The following is a 23122-nucleotide window of genomic DNA, read 5'->3' as shown; positions in this document are numbered from 1 at the left end:
CGCGCGATCCACTCTCTTAGATGGCTCTGCCTCGGGAACCGAGAGGCAGTTACACATCCTTTCGATTGGGCTTGGTGATTGGGGCCACAATAATGCATCAGTCGCACTGTCAACTCACAAAAACAAACCTTCTCACACTGCAACGTGCCAGCAGCGTTTTAGAATCTTACTGTTAACGAGTTTATTTACCAAGACGATTCGGTCATTATTCATACGCCAATTTAAATGGGTTTTTTGTCCATCAGCCTCCATGATGTAAATTGCAGTCTCCGAACCGTATAATCCACTCCGTCTCTCTGGCCTCTATTCATGAGCGATGCAGGATCATTGTCTAAATCGTCTTCTTAAATATCGTTTACATCTAAGGCCAATGTTGTTGTACTTACGTACGTTGACCTTCTTTCGCGCCGTACGTAGCCAATCGTGCTGATCGGAGATGTAGGGGGAAATACAACAAACTAAACACATACGTTTTGGTTCTTTCGGTAAAGTCACATAGGCATAAAATAAAATAAATCACAGCGCAAAAAAAAAATCACAGTGATTTATTTTATACCTACGTGACTTTACCGAAAGAACCAAAGAGTACGGATTCCTGCAGTCACGAAAGCTTCAAATCAAAACTAAACACACACACACACAACACGATGGATGTGTCGAGTTCGTGGGTTCAAATCCTAGCAGCCACTTGTGCTTAAATCCGATTCTCATTCGACGGAAATGTTTGGTCAACAAAAACTGCACAAGACATCCGTATTAAAATGATTTTTATTACTTGGCCTCAACATTTCAGTTCGCCACGTGTCAAACACTTTTTGCAGGGCATGTAACGGTGAATCGTCTAATGGTGAATAATAGGTGCTGAAGTGACTTTTATCTTCCCAGGGATAATTATCGGCGTGACGCTGCATTCACGGTGAGTTTAATGTGGAACCTGCGAGCGACTTCACGTGGGATCAATAACAAAGTCGAATGAAAGAAGCGATAAAACATCAAAAATATATAGACCGATTCCTAGCGTGGAAAAGATTATCAATGTCATCCCTTGATTGTTGATGGCAGCTCTGTTTTATCAGTGGCTGTCAATATCATGAGAAACGGCTACGCTCTGAAAAGGCCTCCGACACTATTTTTCACCAGGGGGGAGGGGTGTCAGAATCAGGATCGAAGCTTGCAGAGACACAAATACAAATATCTCCCCCCCCACCCCCCCGTATAGCCTCAACAGACTGTCGGGGCAAGTTCTGTTAGCGAGCACCTATGAAGGCCGGCACGGCGCACGAGGGGGTGGGTGGCCAGCGCCACGCCCGGCCGCCTTCGTCTCCCCAGTGGCGATGTTTACTACACACCGCACCAGGTACTCAGCTGAGGCCGAGTCGACCTAGGGGAGGCCCGGAACCTCGTTCATAATAATCGTCACCGATGGTGTTGGCCGTGAGCCGGGAATCGAACTCGCGTGGTTGCTGAGCACGAATCGTCTCCGCACGCGGCCTCGTCGCCGTGCCTGTGCACAGAGAGACGAAACCTCGGCACGCACACACACACGCACGTGCACACACACACACGGGCACACACACTCATGCAGACACACACATGGGCACACACACACTCATGCAGACACACGCACACATACACACTCATGCAGACACACGCACACAGACACAGGCACGGGCACACACACTCATGCAGACACACGCACGGACACACACACACACGGGCACACACACATGCACACACACTCATGCAGACACATGCACGGGCACACACACTCATGCAGACACATGCACGGGCACACACACATGCACGGGCACACACACAGACACACACGTATGCAGACACATGCACGGACACACACACGGGCACACACACACACACTCATGCAGACACATGCACGGACACACACACACACTGATGCACACACACACTGATGCACACACACACTGATGCACACACACACACTCATGCAGACACACGCACGGACACACACACGCTACGATGTGAATATTAAGTTGCATTACTCTCCCAGAAAAAGAAGGGGGGGAGGAATAACAGGTTTCAGAAGCTCACATTTAATTAGTAGTCAGTAACAGTGCTTCCTTTCCCAATTAAATACTGTCTGTATAAACACACCGATACAATATACACGCAGCGCAATATACATATGTGTGTAGGCGTGTGACATCGGGTCAAACCCTGCGCGGTGTCCACTGTTGCGTTAAGCCGTGGCGAGTGATGCGGGTTGACGACTCGTTCACGATACCCTCCTTCAGTTCCTTCACCCCCAATAATCAAGTTGCAAGCTCAAGCCAAGCAGGATTAAAAACAATCGAAACGCTACGTCACTATTATTATTTGTTTGCTTAAGCAAATCACTAACCCTACACAATACGATATTGTTTTACAAAGTTATACAATGTACAGCGCTCTGTGTATTTGCGTGACTTCATTTATCTTCGTTAAATAATTTTAGTTTTTACAAAGTTTAAAAGATACCGGTGAACATTTATCTGGTGACATATATAGAGCTCTTAAATAACGCGGTAAGATCCAGAGGGGGGGGGGGTTTGCGTAAAAGCCACGAAGCCACGCGTCGTCAACCGCCACGTCGATTCTGAAGCGTCGAGGTCTCCTTCCGAGCTACGGAAATTAATAATGAATAACCCTGCTTTTGTTTGAGATTCACTCCTCGTTATTCTCGGGAAAATTCACCGAAGCAGCCACCTTGTAAGACCGTACACACACACGCACGCACACACGCACGCGCACACACACGCGCACGCACACACACACGCGCACGCACACACACAATCACGCACACACACAATCACACACACACAATCACACACGCACGCGCACACACGCGCACACACACACGCACGCGTCATACTTGACGAAGACCCCAGATGAGCGAGAGATTGCACTCACATCGCTACTTCTACGGTATCCCCCCCCCCGCCCAATGTGATTAGACGTTAACACGAGGAGTCGTCTCGGTTGCCGTCCCTTACGGCAGCCACAACAGCCGCAGTAGCAGCAGCAGCCGTAGCAACAGCAGCCGCAGCAGCCGTAGCAACAGCAGCAATAGAGACGCGATAGCAGCTGCTGCAACAGAAGCCGTAGCAGCTGCTGTTATCGCGTCTCCCCCTGCAGGGTGCCGCCACTGCTGTGCCGGGTGAACTGTGACACAAAGAGCTTTATAGCTCAACGGATTGCTCCGGCGTCGGAGGGTGTCCAAGGCACCCTGGCCACGACTTGGGAGGGGGGGGGGGTGTTTTGTACAACACTCAAGATTTGCTTTCTTTTTGTCGTCGAGTCCGCGTTCTTCTCCGCTCTACTGCCGACGGGAAGCTTCGCAGAGCGGCGCCCAGCCAAGGTCGCTTGCTCCGAGCCCCGGGGCCGGTCACGTGCGGCTTCGGAGCCGCGTGCGGCTCTTTCGACGACTGCTTTGTGACGTCGCTTATGACGGACTACCGATTGCGGCTCGTTGTTATTATTGTGGCTCTCCAAGCCCTCAGCAAGTGTAGGAGGGAAGGAGGTAGGGAACTTTGCGGACTTCACCTCTGATCGAACCGACAGGACAACCCCCCAACATCCAGTGTAGCCTCTCCACCCCCATCTCTCTCCACCCCCATCTCTCTCCACCCCCAGCCCCTCGCCCTCCAAGTCTATCGCAAAAAGACGGCATTGAACCGCAGTGGCATTGCAGCATCGAAGCATTAGGGCACCACCGATCTCAGCCCTCACCGCCGAGGCTGGCCACCACACATGACGGTCTCTCTCTCTCGACACACCCCTTGTGTTACATCCTCACGATGGCCGCTCGTCAACAACAACAACCACAACGGCCCCGCGTGTCTCTGTCGCAGTCCCCCATCGGCGAGGTGCACATATTTGAAATAAAACTGTGGTACAACAACAACCACGACGACTACCACGACTACTACGTAGCCCCATGCAAGAGCTGCACCTTTGATCTACGAAAGTGAGGCGCGGGTTAATAACATAACTCAATCATCATCATGGATACATCGGTTGGTGAGTTTGCATAAATCACCTTAAGTGCCTTTTCCTGTTGTAAACCTTAACTATACTTAAGTTTAAGGGTGTGAGCATAAACTGAATAGGAAACCTCTAAGGAAAGTTAATGGATGTTCCATTGTTTGTTTTTACCCAAACGAATTGCACCACAAGATGCATCATGAAGCCAATTTCACAGAAACACAAAGCGGGGATATGAATTGGGAATACTTTAGGAATCAAGTAAAGAGATCCCATTAAATCTGCTTCATGCCACTGAGGTATCGGGACACACAGACACACCGGGTATCTGCAGTGCACGTGGTGGTAACGGCTTTCCAGACAGAACATTTAGAAACATCACAAAAGCACGAAAATATTGTACAGTTACAATAATTATAACAAACAAAAATGTAAAACTACTTCTGGGAAATACTGTTTACATGTGAAACAGTAAGAGACACTCATTATTGCCAACCGATGATTCTTCCTGCCAGGGTAAGCAGGCAATGAGCCGTTCCTCTCTCCGTGTCTCCACAGGACACCACTGAGGTGATGTCACGCCACTACTTTCGGTTTGCTGCATTTGTCCACATTAACTCAACGCAGATTGCCGGACATTTGTGTGTTATTGAATTGTTCATCGTGGTTACCCTACGGGTGTGTGGGTATTTTCAATGCGATACCGTGGATCGGTTCATGTCAACAAGTCTAACACGTCGGCTTTCGTGACCAATAATATAAATAATAAACGGTTATGGGGTTAGATCACGTAGATATAAATGTGTCGTACACACACCACCACCCGACACAGCCGATTAGTAAAGGTTTTGTGTTTAGTTGAACTTCCCCTGCACCTCCGATTAGCACAGTTGGCTACATACGGTTCTAAAGATGTTCAACATACATAACGTGCCAATTGGTTACTACTTCAGCACACCGGTGTGTTGGAGAGTAAACACACATTTACAATTTGGAGTATGACGCTTCGCTGGTGATCACAACTAGCTAGAATTGGGGCAAATCGCCTGATTTGAGGAACAACAGTTGATGCCGCCTCTGTGTTGCCACAGGAACCAGGCCCTGGCTTTCCCTTCCAGGAGTGCAGGGGACACACTTAAGCTGTTTTATGCAAATAGACAGTCCCATGCAAGCAAAAACTTGGACATTAAACTCCGTTTACAATTCGGATTAGCTATTTCATGTAAACCCCCCGCTCAGGAGAATGTATTGGCAAAATAACGCGGCAGGTGGCTGGATAATGAACGCTAGAGCCCAGGTTCGAGAAAGTAATGACTCTGCTGAAGTGGGCCGTTTTGGATCTGGAACAGCAGCCACACAAACGAGTGAACGCAAACCCACAAAGGTCGGCCGAGCGAGCGTCGCTACCGAAAGTGCTACTGGGGCTCGCATGGTTAGAAGTGGCTCGTGGTGTGGCTGCAAGCTGGGCTTGTACACCGTCTCCGAGCGACGACGCTTGAATCGCTCTCGCAGAGACCCGCGACGAGCGGCGGAAATGTGATCGGAGGTGCTCTCCTGCAACTCCGATGAGCGCGGTTGGCACCATGCGGAGCGAGCAGAAGTTCAACAAACACCCGTGGAAACATTGCCACACATGCACAAGTACAACGTGCAAAGAGGCCTGCGGCGTGAAAGCGATCCGTCCGTTCATTCTGCAGCCCCCACTGCCCGCCGCCGTTTCCGCTGTGCGGGAGTAGCGGTGCCAGAGGAACAGGAAGCGTCGTGGACTGCGCCGCCGCGTTACGCAGTCCCACCGCCGCCCACGAGGACGGGCTCAGTCGCCGCCCACCACCCGTGTTCACTGTGCATGTGCACACAATCGGAAATTACATCCGCAGGGACCGCAGTGCTCTGCGCTGATCACGCCGTCACCTCTCCACACACACACATGCAGCATTTTGATCTCACGCTCAATTCTCCTTTGCCCCAAAGTCCTAAGACGTAACGCGGCGGCAAAGTACGGATCCGGCAACATACAGATCCGCGCATTCTAATGGCTGAAGCAAGGCGAGAGCTTCGGCGGACGTGGAGGAGTCTTGGGCATCGTTCAGGATGCGATCCCGAAGTTAAAACGATTCACCGGGTCCCCGTGTTGACAACACATTCACGTGCATGGTGAAAGGAATAGCACAGAGACTGATCAGTTCGACTGTTTGAGAATAAATGGATGCGTGCTGCATTGTAAATGAAGGTTCTGCCACAAGCCATGATATAATTACATTCCTATCCAGCTTGCGACTTGGAGCTTACTGCACACGTTTCCTTAGGAACACTTCAATCAGTAACAACATCAAGGTATCACATTCTCAGTTGTGGTACACGAGTGGGTCGATGTTAAAACACATTAAAGGGCACGTGATGACGCTGTTATTAGAACACATTGCATCACTGGAAGAATACGTAACATTTTTCGAGCTCCATCTATCCTGCTGTGCAACAGCAGTTAAATACACCCAGCGCTCCGATACAGCCACTACGCGAGAAGACGTGGCCAGACCCCGCCGTGGATGTGGCCCCAGTGGGGATGGCATGATTCGGTGCAGCCTGTGGTGAGCTATGCACCTCCGATGAGCACGGTTGGCTACGTACGGCGCGAAAGAAGATCAACGTACATACAGACAGTTCACCACGGCGCACAGCGACACCCCTAGTACCTTCTTGCCATCCAGGTAATGGTGTTAATTTGATTGGGTTGTTGAATGGCAACTCGGTTTCACCGTGGACACCTGCGCATCTCACGCACAATACCCTGTTTCCCTTAACAAATAGCAGCACCCTCACCTTTCAGATTTCCAGCTCCTTCAAGTGCACGCGCAAACCCCTCGCTTACAATGCGCGCGCAAACGCACGTACGCACGAGAGCGAGCAACTCGCAGCTGTTCTGTGAAGCGGTTCTTCTGACAGTTGTTGTTTTTATCTGCTTTGCTTTTGTAATTTTTGGTGACCCCCCCCCCCCCAGAGGTCACCCTTGCCAATGAGACTCTCACCCTGGTCTCATGAGTTGCTCACCCGGTGGCGTGAAAGTCAACTTTAATCTCCTTCACTCGGTAGCGTTGGACCTATTGGACTTTCAGATTTTACAAAGACAATGCTGTCCGCTAACCTCAGAGTGGACCAGCCAAGTGAAGTCCATTAACTACCAGGTAAGGCCCACTAAGCTATAGAGCTCTTTTTCAGAAGCGACCTGGCCACAAATTATAGCTTAACGAAGTGACCTATCGTGTGGAAATATATAGCAGCCAAATACTCTAAACGCATGTTGCTGGAGGATCCGGAGAAAAATCCACGTGACCATGGGGAAAACATGAGATTGAGCCCAAAATCTCCTGTACACCAGGCGAGGTAGTTGACATCTCACCACCGAGGCTTGTCAAACCAATGAGCAGTACAGCGATGCCCACCTCCCCATTTACAGCCCTGGGCCAGTGGTGGAATTTCAACATTTCTCTGGCGGGGATTGAGTTTATCCATATGACAACCAATACTGATTTCTCCACAAAATGGTAACTATTTGATCAACCCCCGGAGGGATGATGGGCTGAGACAACCCCCGATCAAGATTGCGAGCAGCTTGCTCTACCGCTGAGCCACCAGCTATGTCCACTGTCGATAGAATTCATGTAAATTCATGTTGTCGCCTAAATTAGAATAAGGAATTGCATTTACTTCACACTTGAATGTCAAACTGAGCTGTGATGCGTATCGGACGATGAATTAAAACTGTCACGTACAGCAATGTAAGACACGTTCATGAAACGCACACAGCAGGTGAAAACACATTACCTTAAGGACTATTTTGATACTTAAATAAACGAACGCTTTAACTTCCAAAACACTGAATCTGGCGGATAACATTCGTACCTGCCGAGCACACCTGCGCCGGGACGGTGCCTCCCACATTCACCAGCAGAGCTTTGAGAGGAGGGCAGGGCACAGTCAAGATGAAGACAGATTAAGGCTTTTGCAAGAGTTTGGATGTCCCACAGAACATCTCTTAAAGAGTATTTGGGACGTTGGACCTGAAATAACGTGCGCCGCCATTAACACAAGTTGATTTAAAAATAAAGTGCACCGTTCCGTTAAAATGCCATTTGGTCACGTGCGATCCGTCACACACAAACTCGGGGCCGCTCCTCGCCCGAACGACCGCCCCCGAACATTCGACCCATTCCTTCTTTTGACGCGTTGATGCATTCACGCGATCACGTGGGACGCTATCATGCGGGACGTGACCACGCGATCACGCGACCACGCGATCACGCGGGACGCGACCACGTCGCAAAACGCGATCGCACAGGATGCGAGACGTGATCACCCAAGTCACGATCACGCGAGATGCGACCACGTGAGCGAACGACCCTGCCAGGGCAGCGCGGAGCCCTCTGCCGCTACTGCAAACCCTCAATGAAGCTGGTGTCCAGGTGCAGGATGAGCGTGCGGAGGAAGGACATCTCCTTGCGGGTGTTTTCAAAGATGACGCGGGGTTCTTCCGACTCGCAGCGGAGGCAGTTGGGCGCCATCACCATTGCCAGGTTGCTCACGTCCATCTTGGTGAGAGCGACGTTGGCCGGGGAAGCAAACACCTGGCGACAAACACCGACACCGTCAACTCATGGGGAGAGCCCCTCCAACGGGGGATTTGGCCTACTCTTAGGAATAGGTGGGAGCGCTCGCAAATGAGGGATCGAGGGAACAAGGGGTGAGGGAGGGGGTGAGGGGTGAGGGGGCGAATTAGCAAGAGGGCGAGGAAGCAAGGGAGGAAGGAGGTGAAGGAGCGAGGCGGCGAGGGGGCCAAGGGGGCGAGGCGGCGAGGGGACACAGGAGCGAGGGAACGAGGGGCGAGGGAGTGAGGTACCTGCAGGAAGTGGATGAGATAGCAGAGCACCAGGCGGTTGATGTCAGGCAGCGCATGCACCACGCCGACGGCGGCCGCGGCGTTGTCGTAGCTCACGATGCACCGCTCGTAGAACTGGCGCGGGATGAGCGGTTCCTCCAGCTCGCGGTACCACAGCTTCAGCAGCGATGCTGCCAACGGCAACCGCGTGTCACCGAGCAGAACGCGCGCGTCACCCCCCTCGTAACGCGCGCGTAACCCCCTCCAAAATGGGATCGTTTGCAACAGACTCCTCCCGGCGTGACAACGCTCGTCACCAAGAATGGAATGGCTCCGGAACGCGGCCTTGCGACGCCGTACCGACAACACCCACGATGCAAACGGTGCGCGCCACTGGCCCTTCCCGGAAAGGTTCCCAGTCCTACACTGTGATACCTCGACGGCTTCAATGTCGGCAGCTCCTCACTCGTCGGTGGCCAGACGGTGGCCCCACGTGACGCGAACACATCGGCGAGCGATAGCAATTCGTCACGGACGCTGCGTCCCACCAGGCCACCCTTCCTCCCCCTAATAACCCTGTGTCATCTCCGAGCTTACTGTACGCACCATACAGGAACACTAAATAAATCATCAAATACCCGGCAGGTCGAAATGGCCCGGAGCACGGCTGCGGGTGGCGTGCACTCGGAATGTCGCGAGCTCAAATCCTGGTTCAGGGCTGACTCGGCTCATTATCTCTCCGGGGTTGATAAAACACGTATCATTCTGTGAGGAAGTCAACAAGTGGTCGTCCTCTGGATAGGCTCGCCTCGTACGTAAAAATGTGGAATTGCCACCACTAGCGCCAGGACTGTAAATGGGATTTCAGCACCTATGCCTCCACAATGCCCATTTGAGCAAGAGATGACTTTGAACGCTGAGCGGGACAACAAGCAGGTCTCACAAGTCGGTGGGGCTGCCGTGTGAGGGTGGTGAGGGGGGAAGGGGGGGGGTGAGCGAGCAGGCGGCCCCACCTGGGACGTGGGGATCGGTGAGGTCCGACGGGATGGTCCACTGGTCGACCTTCAGCTTTAGTGCGTTCACTTCGTCGATGTCGCCCGGCACCCTGCAAGGACACGTGGGGCTCTTTACGGAGTGCGCGTCTTTTAAACGTGCCTTCCATCGATCATTTCACTTGAACGTGCAATTAATTTTTAAAAACATATCAGGGCTTTGACACATTTGGCCACTTTTGAGTCACAACATAACCAACACGGTGGCGTGTAGCCGAGTATCGACAAGGCCTGATTACTGCAACTTACCAATCTATGGGACGTCTAAAAAAAACATTAGCCAGCTGCAGCATCTAGAAAATTATTTGGCACGTGTCATTCCAGGTATTGCAAGATCCGACCATGTCTGTCCGGTGCTCGCAGAGCTGCATTGGTTTCCAGTTGTCGAACTAATACTTTATAAGGTCGCACTCATTCAACACAAAGCGCTTCCCACAAATGAACCACAATACCTTGCTGATCTCAAGGAGTATAAACGATCACGTAAACTGGAGTCATCCTTGCAGCAGCGACTTTTGGCTAATGATCGAAGAAAGACAGTCACCGTGCGCTCTGGACCTCCCTTCCGATATTCGGAAGCCACTGAAGCTATACACTTTTAAATCCAGTTCGAAAACTCATTCCTTTAGAATTGCTTTTGGTGTTTAGTTTGTTGTTCTTCCCCCGCACCTCCGATGAGCAAGGTTGGCTATGTACGGTACAAAATAAGTTCAACATACATGCAAGATAAATTACAAAAATAAAAGAAAACAATGTTTGCTTCTCACCTGAAGATACCCTCTGTCTGAGCGCCCTGCAATTCTAGGACTTTCAGAGAGAGGCCACTCTGAACCCAAGGCAGCCTCTGCTCCGGAAAACGCTGACGTTGCAAGGCCATGATTTCCTCCAGGGAACTGCCGAATAGCGACGGAGTGAAGATGGCGTTCCGGGCTTGCTGCACTTCCTCCAGATTCGGCTTTTTCAGTCCCTGCACACAACACCGAATCTCACGGTTTCACTTCGCACGCGCAACGCACGACACTGCGGATCTGAAACAAGAAAATGGGTCAAAAGATGAAAAAAGCGCACATAGAAACGCGGAGAGGATGCACTTATTAAAATGACACTGAGAGACAGCAAGAGGAACCCGTGGATCAGGGAACATCATTCGGACTTCCAAAACGAGAGAAAGTGGGCCTGGTCTCGAGAAAGGACGATGGCCATTGGTCGAGTTCTAAAGCACCAAAGGCAAGGGAGCGTGCAAAGCTGAGGAATTCTCCAAGGAGATGGAGCAAGGAATTCCTTTGGCTTGCCCTGTAACTCGGCTCTACCCTCGAGAGAGAGAGAGAGAAAGGTGGAGATTCTACGCAATTGCAGACAACGTGGCGGGTACATAGCCACCATGCCACTCAGCCGTGTGTGGTCAGGTATGTTTGATAGGGCACTCACCTTCTTTCCCCCAGTCACAGCCACCTTCTGCAACTTGCGATAACAGTACTGGGCATAGGTGCTGATGGGAATGCCTGCATAAACACAACAGAAGACACCCATCACGATTCCACAGGTACACGTTCCTTCATCGCAGGCTCTACGGCGTCTGTGTGCGTGCGCACTAATATCAATTGTATAGACTGAGTAATCAAAATCTTACGGTTTAATTTGGGATAATGGTTGTTAATTGAGCAATATACAATGTAAATATTTACAAAGTGCATCACATTAGAACGATGTTGAACTCGTCTAACATGAAGTGCAGCATCTCTCCTGGTATCCCTCTGTCATCTCACTCCTTACGAAGGTCTTCCTCCAACGAAATCATTGTCATGAGGTGTTCCCTAAAATTCGATCCTTGGTCTGTTACTCTCTTCCGCCTCTCTACTCCCTCTTGATAAAATAATTTCAGCGTTAGTGGATCACCATTCTATGCTGCCAACGGCCGGTATTACACATCGCTTCAGTCATTTAACTGCAACTCATTGTTCATTCGGTATTGATTCTGTCTCATTCTGGGTCGGTGTAATTTTTTCCGGAGAAGTTATTCGAACTGGAAACATTCTGATTGGCCAAGCCGCTTTCTAACCTTGGCGTCATATTCGACCCAACTTTGACGCCACACAACTAATCTAACTCCTGACACGTTGAGACTCCCTCTGCAAACAGCCCGTGTGCGTGCCTGTGTCACATCTCGTGCCGACTACTGCAGCTCTCTTTCTCTGTAATCTTCAGCAACCATGATCAATCCGCTGCTGGACGAGGCTTCCCCAAGCCACCACTTCAGACGTTTTCCATAAAACCCTGATTGTCAAGCTTTAGATGACCAAATACTGCAGTCCGACTTCTCACTCGCAGATGCAAGCCTGAGCACGTCGCTGCCTTCCTCATGTCCCTCCAGTGGCTCCCTATGCAGTTTCAAAGCCAAAGAGATTTCCTGCTCACATGAACATAGAGGTGGTGCTCATCTCTTGTTTACAGTCCTGAACCAGTAGTACCAATCCACATTACTATGACAGGGGACGAGTATATCCATAGGACAACCACTGTTGACTTCCCCGCAAAGCGGCGTTCATATGTCCGAGCCTGGAGGGACGGTGGGATAAGTCAACCCCCAACCAGGGATTTGAGTTCGCAACCTTCGGATATCACAGAGCTCCCTCGGAGATTCCCTTCAGTGACCCCTATGCCACACAGAATGGGGACAAGCACTTTGCCAGCCACTGTTTGTTGCATCACAATCTAACCAATATTAGTAATTCTCAGAGGTAAAATTTTGCCTAATTTAACAGTTCTTTTAAACTACTTTTTTACTTTACCAGGTGTGGCCCACCGAGCTATATAGTTCTGTTTCAGAAGCGACCTGGCCACAAATGATAGCCCAACCAAGTGGCTTGTCATGTGGAAATGTATAACAGCCAAAAACTCAACTTAAATGCAAAACCAAATGTAAATGTATACACGAGAGTGCGGATGTTGCGGTAGGACTGTGACAACTGTGGTGTACGTGACGTAATGCTACTGTAGGGGTGTTACAGAGAGCCCGTTATGCATGGCAGCCTATGGTAAACAAGCACAGTGGGCGGGGCTACGTCAGTGCACGGGCAGGTGGCCTCTACGACGTCCGCGCTTCGGACGTTAAGATCCCCCGGGGCCCCACCCCTCAGGGAGGGGGGTGTATAAAAGGGGAATGTATCGGGGGGCTCGGGAGTGATGTGTTAGCTAAGAAGAGAAGACGGAAGACGTCCTAGATAGAGCCCTGGTCTCCCCCTGGTACGCCGTCCTTGTCAGGACCGCGCAGGCTCGAGCCAGTGGCGTGGTACCAGAGCCAGAGCCAGTGCTGGTCTGGACTCTGAGTACCGGGCCCGACTGACCAGTGTCGGGCCAAGATAGCCTCCCCTAGTCCACGAGAGGAGGACTCTGAGGCAGGCTAGGGTTAGCTAGGAGGTGTGTCCTCAGACAGACGGGTGAGGGGGCCGATACCCCCTCAAGTGTGTATGTCACAACGTATGGTGTTAATAAACCAGTGTGCCTCCAACTATCCGGTGTGAACGAGTCGTGAGCGTTACTACATCTGGCGTCAGAAGTGAAACAAAGTACGAACATGGATACACGCCGGACGACTCGAGTCGGGGTACCAGAGGCAGAAGACACCTCTGCAGTCGGAGGGCCCGACACGGCTGAAGATGCCATCGACCAGCCGGGGTTGGGCGCTTCCGCGCCACAGCAGCTGGAGGAAGGGGAGCCGTCGACGGAGGGGCTGAGGCAGGCGCACGCGAAGCTGGCCGAGCTGCTGTACGCCGCAGCCGCCATGCTCGACAACATCACGCGGCTGGGGGCTGCGGGACCGCCACAGGGCGACAGCAGCCAACGACCACAGCGCCTTCCCGCCATTTCAACGGGGCAACATTTTGAAACTCCCGCCATCGCTGCAGCTGCTGTTGAGGGCGTGGCCGCTCTAAGCATCGCGTCCAACGGCGGGAGTACAGTGCCTGCCGCGTCACCACCCACGGGCGGAACGTCATCACGGGTGCGACCGGCGATGCCATCGCTGCTTCGGGCCGACGCTGAGTCAAGTGAGGGTGACGAGGGAGCGCGATCGTCCTCTGCAGCCGCTGCCTTACATCAGCGTCTGCCCCCGCTCAAGGAATTTGTGGGCGAGGATGGCGACTGGGGCGGCTTCCAGCGGCGCTTCCTCGCTCACCAGGAGATGGCACAGTGGACAGACGCCGAGGCTCTCCGCGCGCTGCCAGCACTCCTCGACAGCGACGCCCTCGCCACTCTAACGTCGGCTCCGAAGGAGAGGCGCTCGACGCTGCGGAAGGCGATGCAGGTGCTATCTGCAGTATATGGTCCACCATCGGACTGTCGCCAATTTTTTTACGATCGCCAGCGGGTGACGAAGGAGTCGCCCCTGGCGTACCGCACAAGCCTCCTGGCACTGGCGAAGGAGGCCTTCCCACGAATGGACGACGAGGGTGTCGACGCCATGGTGACAGAGAAGATACTTTTGCTGGCGGACGACTTAGACATCGTCATTGTCGCACAGGACGATGCAGAGATGTGCTCCCTCCAAGCAGCCCGTCTTCTCCACGCAAACCTGTCCTCTCAACGACGGAAGGCCAGCAAGGCAGCGAGCGGGCGTGCCGTCGCTGCAGCCACCCTCCCGGTGGAAGCGGTTTGCTCCATCGACCATCGACGGCAGCACGGAGCGGGAGTGCGGGAGGACCGGGCCGCTTCAAGCCGTCTACAACATCCATCGTCGCCACCAGCGCTTCCACGCTGTTATAACTGCGGCATCCGGGGCCACGTCGCCTCGGGGTGCCGCTCTCCTCGGCAGCGGGGGACGACACCTCAACGGGACGCCGGCCCTCGTCACAAGCTCCACCATCATAATCCGGCGAGTCGCGGCACCCCTCATGTTTGGCCCACGCACACGCCCGTCACACACTCAAACACCGCAGCGAAGGGGGGGCCAATATCGCGTACCATGGCACCAACACGCACCGCTCTGGGTACTCACATTGAACCCAGCCAGTGGTCCGTGTTGGCCCATCGGGTTGTAGCCGCGTCGTCGGGGTCGTCGGCCGTTGTGGGTCACATCGATGGGGTCGAGGTGCGCATCCTGGTCGATACAGGGGCATCGGCGACCATTATTTCGGAGTTGATTTATAACATTCTCCCCGCCCAGAGCCGTCCTTTGATGCCTGTTAATGTACCATTCTTTGCTGCTAACGGGGGTTCACTTGGCATCATCGGACAAATTCGAGCCCAGATTTGTGTCGGGGATATTAAATTATCTGGGCCGATTTTTGTTTCCTCCTCGCTGGCGGTTCCGTGCCTGCTGGGGACGGACTTCCTGGCCAAAATGCCGATTAGAATATTAATCGACCAGGGATGCATTGAGCTCCCATCGGGCCGACGCATGGCGTTTCTGCCATCCCCCGCTACGAGCCGGACGGCGTTCGCGACGGTGCCGGCGTTCGTCGATAGAACGGTGCGCGTTCCTCCGGGGGCGCAAATGTTGATCCCCTTGAAACTTCGGCGGCCCTTCGCTAAGGGCATTGGGGCTCAAGGGGTTCTGTTGGGACCGTCTAGGGCCGGGGTCAGTGGACCTAATTTACTCCCGGCCCAGACCATAGTGAGAGGGGAAGGAGAACCCTTCATCGCGGTCCTCAATGTGGGCTCGCAGACGGTGGTGGTCCCACAGGGGACCGTGCTTGCTCACGCAACGCCGGTGCCCTGTGAGGAACCCGTCGCGAGTCATGTCGGCACTGTCCCTGCACCGCGACCACATTCGGACAGCGATGAAGGGTGGCTCGAGGCGCTTTGCGCGGGATCGACGGACCTGTCAAATTTAGAGCGCCAACGTCTTAAGACACTACTGAGGGAATTTTCCGACGTTTTCAGTCGGGATAAATACGATTTGGGCTGCACTCATCTGCTGCGTCACCATATTGATACGGGTGACAGCGCGCCAATACGCCAGAATCCTTTTCGGTTGAGTCCCGCCGAAAAGGACCATGTCAAATCGGCTGTTGATGACATGCTAGCCGCCGACATCATTTCCCCCTCCAACAGCCCTTGGGGAGCGCCGATCGTCCTGGTTAAGAAGCAGGACGGTTCGTTGCGGTTTTGCGTTGACTTTCGGCGCCTTAATAAAATTACGGTTGCCGACGCATACCCGCTCCCACGGATGGACGAATCGCTTGACGCCTTGGCGGGAGCGCGATTCTTCTCCACATTGGACTTACTTTCGGGATTCTGGCAGCTTCCTCTGGACGATGATTCAAAGCCTAAAACAGCTTTCCGTACTCCGCACGGCCTGTTTCAATTCAACCGGTTGCCGATGGGCTTACACTCAGCGCCGGCAACTTTCCAGCGGTTGATGGAATTGGTTTTGGCTGGTTTGCAATGGGAATCGTGCCTGATTTATTTGGATGACGTCATTGTCTTTGGCAAAACTTTTGATGAACATCTCCAGAGGTTGCGGGCGGTTTTCCTAAAGATGCGGGCTGCTAATTTGAAATTTAAGCCCCAAAAATGCCATTTGTTACGCGAGTCGGTGCGTTATTTGGGGCACATCGTGGGGCGCTCAGGTATTTCTACCGATCCCGCCAAAACGCAGTGTGTAAGCTCCTGGCCAACTCCCACCTCAGTGGGAGAGGTTAGGAGTTTTATTGGGTTTGCGTCGTATTATAGACGCTTCGTCGCTAATTTTGCGACTATCGCCAAACCCCTACATGCTTTAACATCTAAAGGGGTTCGGTTCTGCTGGGGTCAGGAGGAGGAAGCTGCTTTTTGCTCCCTTCGGGACGCTTTGGTAAACGCTCCTCCCCTGATTTACCCTGATTTTTCAAAACCGTTCTTGCTCGACACCGATGCGAGCAACACGGGTATTGGGGGCGTGCTCTCCCAGGTGGTTGACGGCGTGGAACGTGTGGTTGCGTACGGCAGTCGGGTGTTGTCTCCAGCGGAGCAACGATATTGTGTCACCCGTAGGGAACTGTTGGCAATTGTCCATTTCGTCCAACAGTATCGCCCATATCTGTACGGTCGGCATTTCACCGTCCGCACAGATCATGCGGCACTGCAGTACGCCCTGAGGGTTCAACAGCCATCGGGACAATTGTCCCGATGGTTGGAGGTCCTCCAGGATTACGATTTCCAAACCACATACCATAAGGGCGTTCGCCACACCAACGCGGACGCTCTGTCACGCTTGCCAACCACCTCCGAGTGTGCATGCCTCCTGGGGTCTGGACGTTGCAGGCCTCCAGGGGACACATCGGTACCTGTCTTGGCGGCCGCCAACGACGACGATGCAGTGGTTCCTAATTCGATCGAACAACAGGGCAAAGATTCCCTGTTGGGGTTGCCCGTCATTGAATGGGGGCGCCTCCAGATGGAGGATGTCTCCCTCCTCGGGTGGCGACGTCGCGTTGGCGGTGCGGCGGGGGGAAAAAGAGGTGGTTCCGACGCATGGGAAATGTGCCAAGGTCTGCTAATGCATTGGGACGGGAAGTCACGTCGACATCGGCTGGTGGTCCCTACTGGGTTGCGGGGTAAGGTGGTATGGGCCGCTCATGAGCGCCTCCTACACCTGGGGACCCAAAAGACTCTCGCCTTGCTGCAACTTGATTTTTACTGGCCCGGCATGACGAGGGATGTTGGGGATTTGTTGGGATCATGCCCTCAATGTGCACAACGCAAACCGCCGGCACGGGAGTCTAACCCGCCCTTGCAATCGATTAAAGTGTCCAGGATAAACGAGCTGGTCGCTCTGGACATTTTGGGACCATTCCCCGCCACCCCCAGAGGGAATAGATATTTGTTGACGGGTGTCGAATATTTTACACGCTGGCCTATGGCCTGGCCTCTGGCCAACCAGTCGGCAGCAGCCATCGTGGAGGCCTTTGTTCAGGGTTATGTCCTGGACAAAGGTGCTCCGGAGAGGCTGCTGACCGACCAGGGTAGAAATTTTTCCGGTAAACTACTCAGACAAGTCTGCGATCTCCTGGGCACAAAGAAAATTCGGACCTCCCCATATCACCCACAAACTGACGGGATGGTCGAACGTTTGCATCGCACCATCTCGTCCATGTTATCACAACAAGTTTCGGACTCGCAAACGGATTGGGACCTACAAATTCAGGGGGTCTTGGCGGCGTACCGGATGGCACCCCATGCGGCTACGGGGTTTTCTCCCTTTTACCTCATGTACGGCCGAGAACCAGACCCGCCTGTTCGTGCCCAGTTGCGGATCCCCGTGCCGCAGGGAAAAACTAATCTGGCTGACCACGTTAAATTTAATCTGGACAAATTGACCGAGGCACGGGATGCTGCAATGCAAAACTCTGACCTCCGTCAGAAGTCGAATGAGCGCCTCAGACTGAGTCGAGCGCACATGCTGCAGTGGAAGCCGGGGGACAAGGCATGGTTGCACTGCCCCCAGGTGCCACTGGCAACCTCCTCTAAACTGGTGCGGCCGTGGCGGGGCCCTGTGGAAGTGGTGGAGGTGTTACGTCCGCAGTGCGTGCGCATCAAGTGGGGGAAGCGGCGATGGTTCGTGCACCCCTCCAGATTAAAACCTTTCGCTGCGGTACACAACCCCACTTCACACGCGCGTGGCCAAACATGTGGGGGGTCGGCCGACGTGCTGGGTCCGTCTCCGTCACTCTCACCTAATGCCTTGCCGGCTGTGCCACCTTCAGGAGCATCAGGAGTGACGGGCTCACGCCCGAACAACCCTCCTGCGGATACCGAGGGTCACGCGGAGTCAGATGAATGCTCACCTCAAGACGGACAGTCGCCACCTGATGGTCCGCCACGCGCGGTTACCCCGTGTGAGGGGCCCGCTGCAAGGACGCGCGCTAAAATGCGCAAACTGTTGTGAGGCCGGAAAATGTGTACATAGCTGTTGTGTTTATTGGGTGTTGTGTGGGTGGTGTGTTTCCCGCTCTTCGGATGTACATATGTTGGGTTCACCGTGTGTTGTGTGTGCGTGGTGGGTTCCCTGCTGATTGTATATAGGCTGTTTTTTTTACGGAATTCGTATTTATTCGGGGGCGGTGCGACGGGTTGTTTCTCATCTTGTTGTTGCGTCTTGTTCTGGTTCCTGTTATGGTTCAAAAATAGTGAGGCACACGCGCGGTCAGGGGGTGAAGGCACCTTTATTGTCAAATTTTTGTATGTTGGCAGCCGGGACGGCTGCATGCTATGTGGGGGGGAGTGATGTAGGGGTGTTACAGAGAGCCCGTTATGCATGGCAGCCTATGGTAAACAAGCACAGTGGGCGGGGCTACGTCAGTGCACGGGCCGGTGGCCTCTACGACGTCCGCGCTTCGGACGTTACGATCCCCCGGGGCCCCACCCCTCAGGGAGGGGGGTGTATAAAAGGGGAATGTATCGGGGGGCTCGGGAGTGATGTGTTAGCTAAGAAGAGAAGACGGAAGACGTCCTAGATAGAGCCCTGGTCTCCCCCTGGTACGCCGTCCTTGTCAGGACCGCGCAGGCTCGAGCCAGTGGCGTGGTACCAGAGCCAGAGCCAGTGCTGGTCTGGACTCTGAGTACCGGGCCCGATTGACCAGTGTCGGGCCAAGATAGCCTCCCCTAGTCCACGAGAGGAGGACTCTGAGGCAGGCTAGGGTTAGCTAGGAGGTGTGTCCTCAGACAGACGGGTGAGGGGGCCGATACCCCCTCAAGTGTGTATGTCACAACGTATGGTGTTAATAAACCAGTGTGCCTCCAACTATCCGGTGTGAACGAGTCGTGAGCGTTACTACACTACAAAAGGGTGAGAACCACAGACTGCATTTCTATTCTTAAAACAAATTAAAAAATTCACGACGTTTCGGAAGCAACACAAGCCTCCGTCTTCAGGTGGAACCGTCACAGCCACGACAGCTGTATCAAGTAAATGAGAGATCACAAGAAATACTACCCCGTATATATAATGGTTGAGGGGGGAAGGGCCAGGAACGGCACACTTTTTTATTAATATGGTAAGGTGAGGCTTAAGACCAAGAGTAGACTGTATAACAAAGGACTGAGCCTTTGTTATGGAGAGGTGCGGTTTGTAACTAACACATGGCAAACATGACAAAAGTGTGAAAAAAGAAAAGCAAGTAAAACACTAAAACTGGTAAAACAACAAACCAGTTTTAGTTTTTTACTTGCTTTTCTTTTTTCACACTTTTGTCATGTTTGCCATGTGTTAGTTACAAACCACACCTCTCCATAACAAAGGCTCAGTCCTTTGTTATACAGTCTACTCTTGGTCTTAAGCCTCACCTTACCATATTAATAAAAAAGTGTGCCGTTCCTGGCCCTTCCCCCCTCAACCATTTTATATATATACGGGGTAGTATTTCTTGTGATCTCTCATTTACTTGATACAGCTGTCGTGGCTGTGACGGTTCCACCTGAAGACGGAGGCTTGTGTTGCTTCCGAAACGTCGTGAATGTTTTAATTTGTTTTATTTTACTTTTATTAATTTAAACATTTTTACCTACGTGACTTTACCGAAAAAACCTAAGAGTATGAATCCTTGCAGTCACGAAAGGTTCAAATCTAGAATGCATTTCTATTGTCACACGAATAGCAGAAATTCCAAGAAGAAAAAAATGACACTGGAGAGCACAGAAACAGTCGGACAACACCGACGGTGTGAATGAGACTGCGGCACAGACCGTACACAACATCTAAAACACAGAGTGCGAGCAAACGTTCCGGTTAAAGCAGGGAGCCTGCGGAGGACAAACAGACGGACTACTGTGTGAAAGCAGCCTGGCGGAAAGCGTCAGACATCCATGCAAAAATGAAGAGCCGCGTATGTGAGGGGGGTGACGTGGATGTTAGTAAGCAACATGGGTCGGCTTCCTTGGCCATTAGGGACTGGAAACCAACCGTCAGCAACTCGAGTGTTCTTTTAATGTAATTTAGTGACTGATGCCAAGGTGTCGTTGCATCAGTCCGCACGCACGCTTTTACTCAGAGGCCAAACGTAAGAAAGGCGTGTCCACTCGCAATGTTTAGAACAATATTCCTCTGGCATGCCGTTGTTGCGTTTGTAGTGGATACTTGCAAACAGCAGAGCACAGCAGGCGGAGGGCACGGTTAGACTGCGAGAGGGTGGCACTGCGCTAGGGCTGTCCGCTGGACGTTACCGACAACATCTTCTATTTCACGCTTTCTTTTTTTTCGATATTTAGACTTCTTCTTAGTTTTCATTTCCCATGTTTCTTTAATCTTCTTTACAACTGGAGAATGAGATGAAATGAGTGAAACAAAACACAAAAAATGGCCATGCTAATGCCCCACGCTTACCTCCTCCATCTTGTGTACAACGGAAATGCACATGAGCAACGTTAGTCGGCTGAACGCGAGTTAAACGTCGTGTATAATCACAGAGCATCGTCACGTTATACACGAATGTATTGACATTTTAACATCAAGATTAACTTGCAATATCATGCGTTTCGATGTGTTGCTCGTCAGAGAACGCTGTGTAAGTGCCGTCTGGGTTGACTTTGGATGGTGATAATGAAAGTTAAGGGACAATTTTACGACCACACGAGAGTTGAAGCCATCTGCCAATAGGCCATCCGCTTAAGCAGGAAAACTCTGGCCCAGTTGTATACTTTACGAGTATAATCGTGAGGTTCTAGCCAACATTCGTATAAACCGGCACAACCTCGACTATTACAACTTTCCGAGTCTCACGACTAAAGAACACCCTTTTTTCCGAAGGTCTGGAGGGCGATGGTCCAGCAGGTTACCGAATGTCTAGGCGGTGAAACGGATCCCCCCCGTTTGCTTTGGTTACCCCGCCATCGACAAAGGACGTGACCCCGCTTTCGTAATTCGCACACTCGCAAAATAACTGACGTGACCGCGCGGGTGGGGGAGCACCTTTCTGGTCGTGCGCGGGGTCGAGGTGACGGTAGATGTAACCCTCCAGATAGGTGTGGAATTTGGGCGATGGCGGGAAGAAGGCCAAGCAGATGGCCAGCAGCTCCCAGCCACGGGTCAGGCTCTCCGGGCGCAGGTTCTCCGTCGTCTGCTTGCACAGTTGCACGAAAAGCTCGTCGCGCAGGCCCTGCAAGCTCCACCCGCGCCGTGCCACCTCCAGCGCGACAGCCGCGCGCTCCAGCCGGCAGCGCCGGTCGCCCATGTACATCTGCACGAGGCGGAACACTTCGCAGGCCTCCTTCATGATGGTGCGGTCCGCCGTGACGATGAGCGGCTTGCGGATGGCCTCACCGCTCCACGACAGCAGGTTCACGATGGAGAGCTTGCGGCGGAAGATGCCCTGCGTGTGCGTGTTGAGGTGCTTGGAGGCCCAGCCCTCAATGTCGCTCTCGGAGGACGGCTTGCGGAGTCGGAAGGAGCCCATCGCCTGAAGCATCCCGGGCGTCGTGACGCCGTGCCACTCCCCCGCGCCGCAAAGAGCCAGGTCCGCCGACTGCTCACAAAAAGTCCACGCCCCCCACATCGTATTACTCCCAACAAAAACTCTGCTCGTCGGTCACAAAATCATAACAATTAGTCTATCCCGTAGAGTGAAAATCCAAGCAGACACACTCTCGCCCAGGCACACCACACGACGATCTCGCAGACACACTGGAATGTGTCACCAGTCTCAGCTGAAAAAATCCTAAGCAAAAAACACTCACACAGATGTGCAACTGTTCCGCAGTCAGAGTGCATTGCATATGATCCGGCGGTATACACTAATTCACCTTTGATATATCGCCAAGTGTTTTGACTGTGTGTGATATTAACTATATAAATGAATGTTCTATAAGTAACAAATTGTACATGTTTGTATGCCGTTTGTATGCTTACTTATGCATATGCCTTAATCGGCACCCTGGGCCATGTATCATTTCCACGTTGCTGACACGAGTATGCCTGCGTTCTACGTGAACCGTCCCCTACTTGAGGCGGCCCACCAGGCCCTGACATGCCCTAACAGGCCCTGCCTGACCCTAACAGGCCCTGTCTGGCCCTGTCTGGCCCTGCCTGTCACTGCCAGTCCTTGCCAGGCCCTGCCAGTCCTTGCCAGGACCTGCCAGACCCTGCCAGGAACTGCCAGACCCTGCCAGGCCCTGCCAGACCCTTCCAGGCCTTGTCAGATGTTGCCAGGCCCTGCCAGGCCCCGTCAGGCCCTGCCAGGCCCCGTCAGGCCCTGCCAGGCCCCGCCAGGCCCTGCCAGGCTTTGCC

The 23122-nt window shown here is 52.8% G+C and overlaps 1 protein-coding gene across 6 annotated transcripts in view; it reads right to left on the bottom strand.

The window, feature by feature from the left end:
* Positions 1 to 786: 786 nt before the first annotated feature.
* The window catches only part of ARHGAP39 (Rho GTPase activating protein 39), a 67076-nt gene continuing 44740 nt past the window's right edge, over positions 787 to 23122 (bottom strand). The window contains exons 5-12 of one of the 6 annotated variants that reach the window (XM_078872701.1): positions 21809 to 22361; positions 18579 to 18647; positions 14918 to 15019; positions 11353 to 11426; positions 10692 to 10891; positions 9886 to 9977; positions 8894 to 9063; positions 787 to 8621 (exon numbers count right to left, since the gene is read on the bottom strand). In XM_078872701.1, the coding sequence (XP_078728827.1) occupies positions 8427 to 8621; positions 8894 to 9063; positions 9886 to 9977; positions 10692 to 10891; positions 11353 to 11426; positions 14918 to 15019; positions 18579 to 18647; positions 21809 to 22361 (1455 nt within the window). In that variant the 3' untranslated portion in view covers positions 787 to 8426. Of the gene's footprint in view, positions 8622 to 8893; positions 9064 to 9885; positions 9978 to 10691; positions 10892 to 11352; positions 11427 to 14917; positions 15020 to 18578; positions 18648 to 20253; positions 21157 to 21808; positions 22362 to 23122 lie in introns of those variants that run through there. The other 5 variants (XM_078872738.1, XM_078872719.1, XM_078872710.1 and 2 more) reach the window with 5 other exon arrangements.

This window comes from Lampetra fluviatilis, chromosome 2, assembly GCF_964198595.1.
Source record: "Lampetra fluviatilis chromosome 2, kcLamFluv1.1, whole genome shotgun sequence".
Lineage (NCBI taxonomy): Eukaryota > Metazoa > Chordata > Hyperoartia > Petromyzontiformes > Petromyzontidae > Lampetra > Lampetra fluviatilis.
This window is presented reverse-complemented; position numbering and strand designations above follow the sequence as displayed.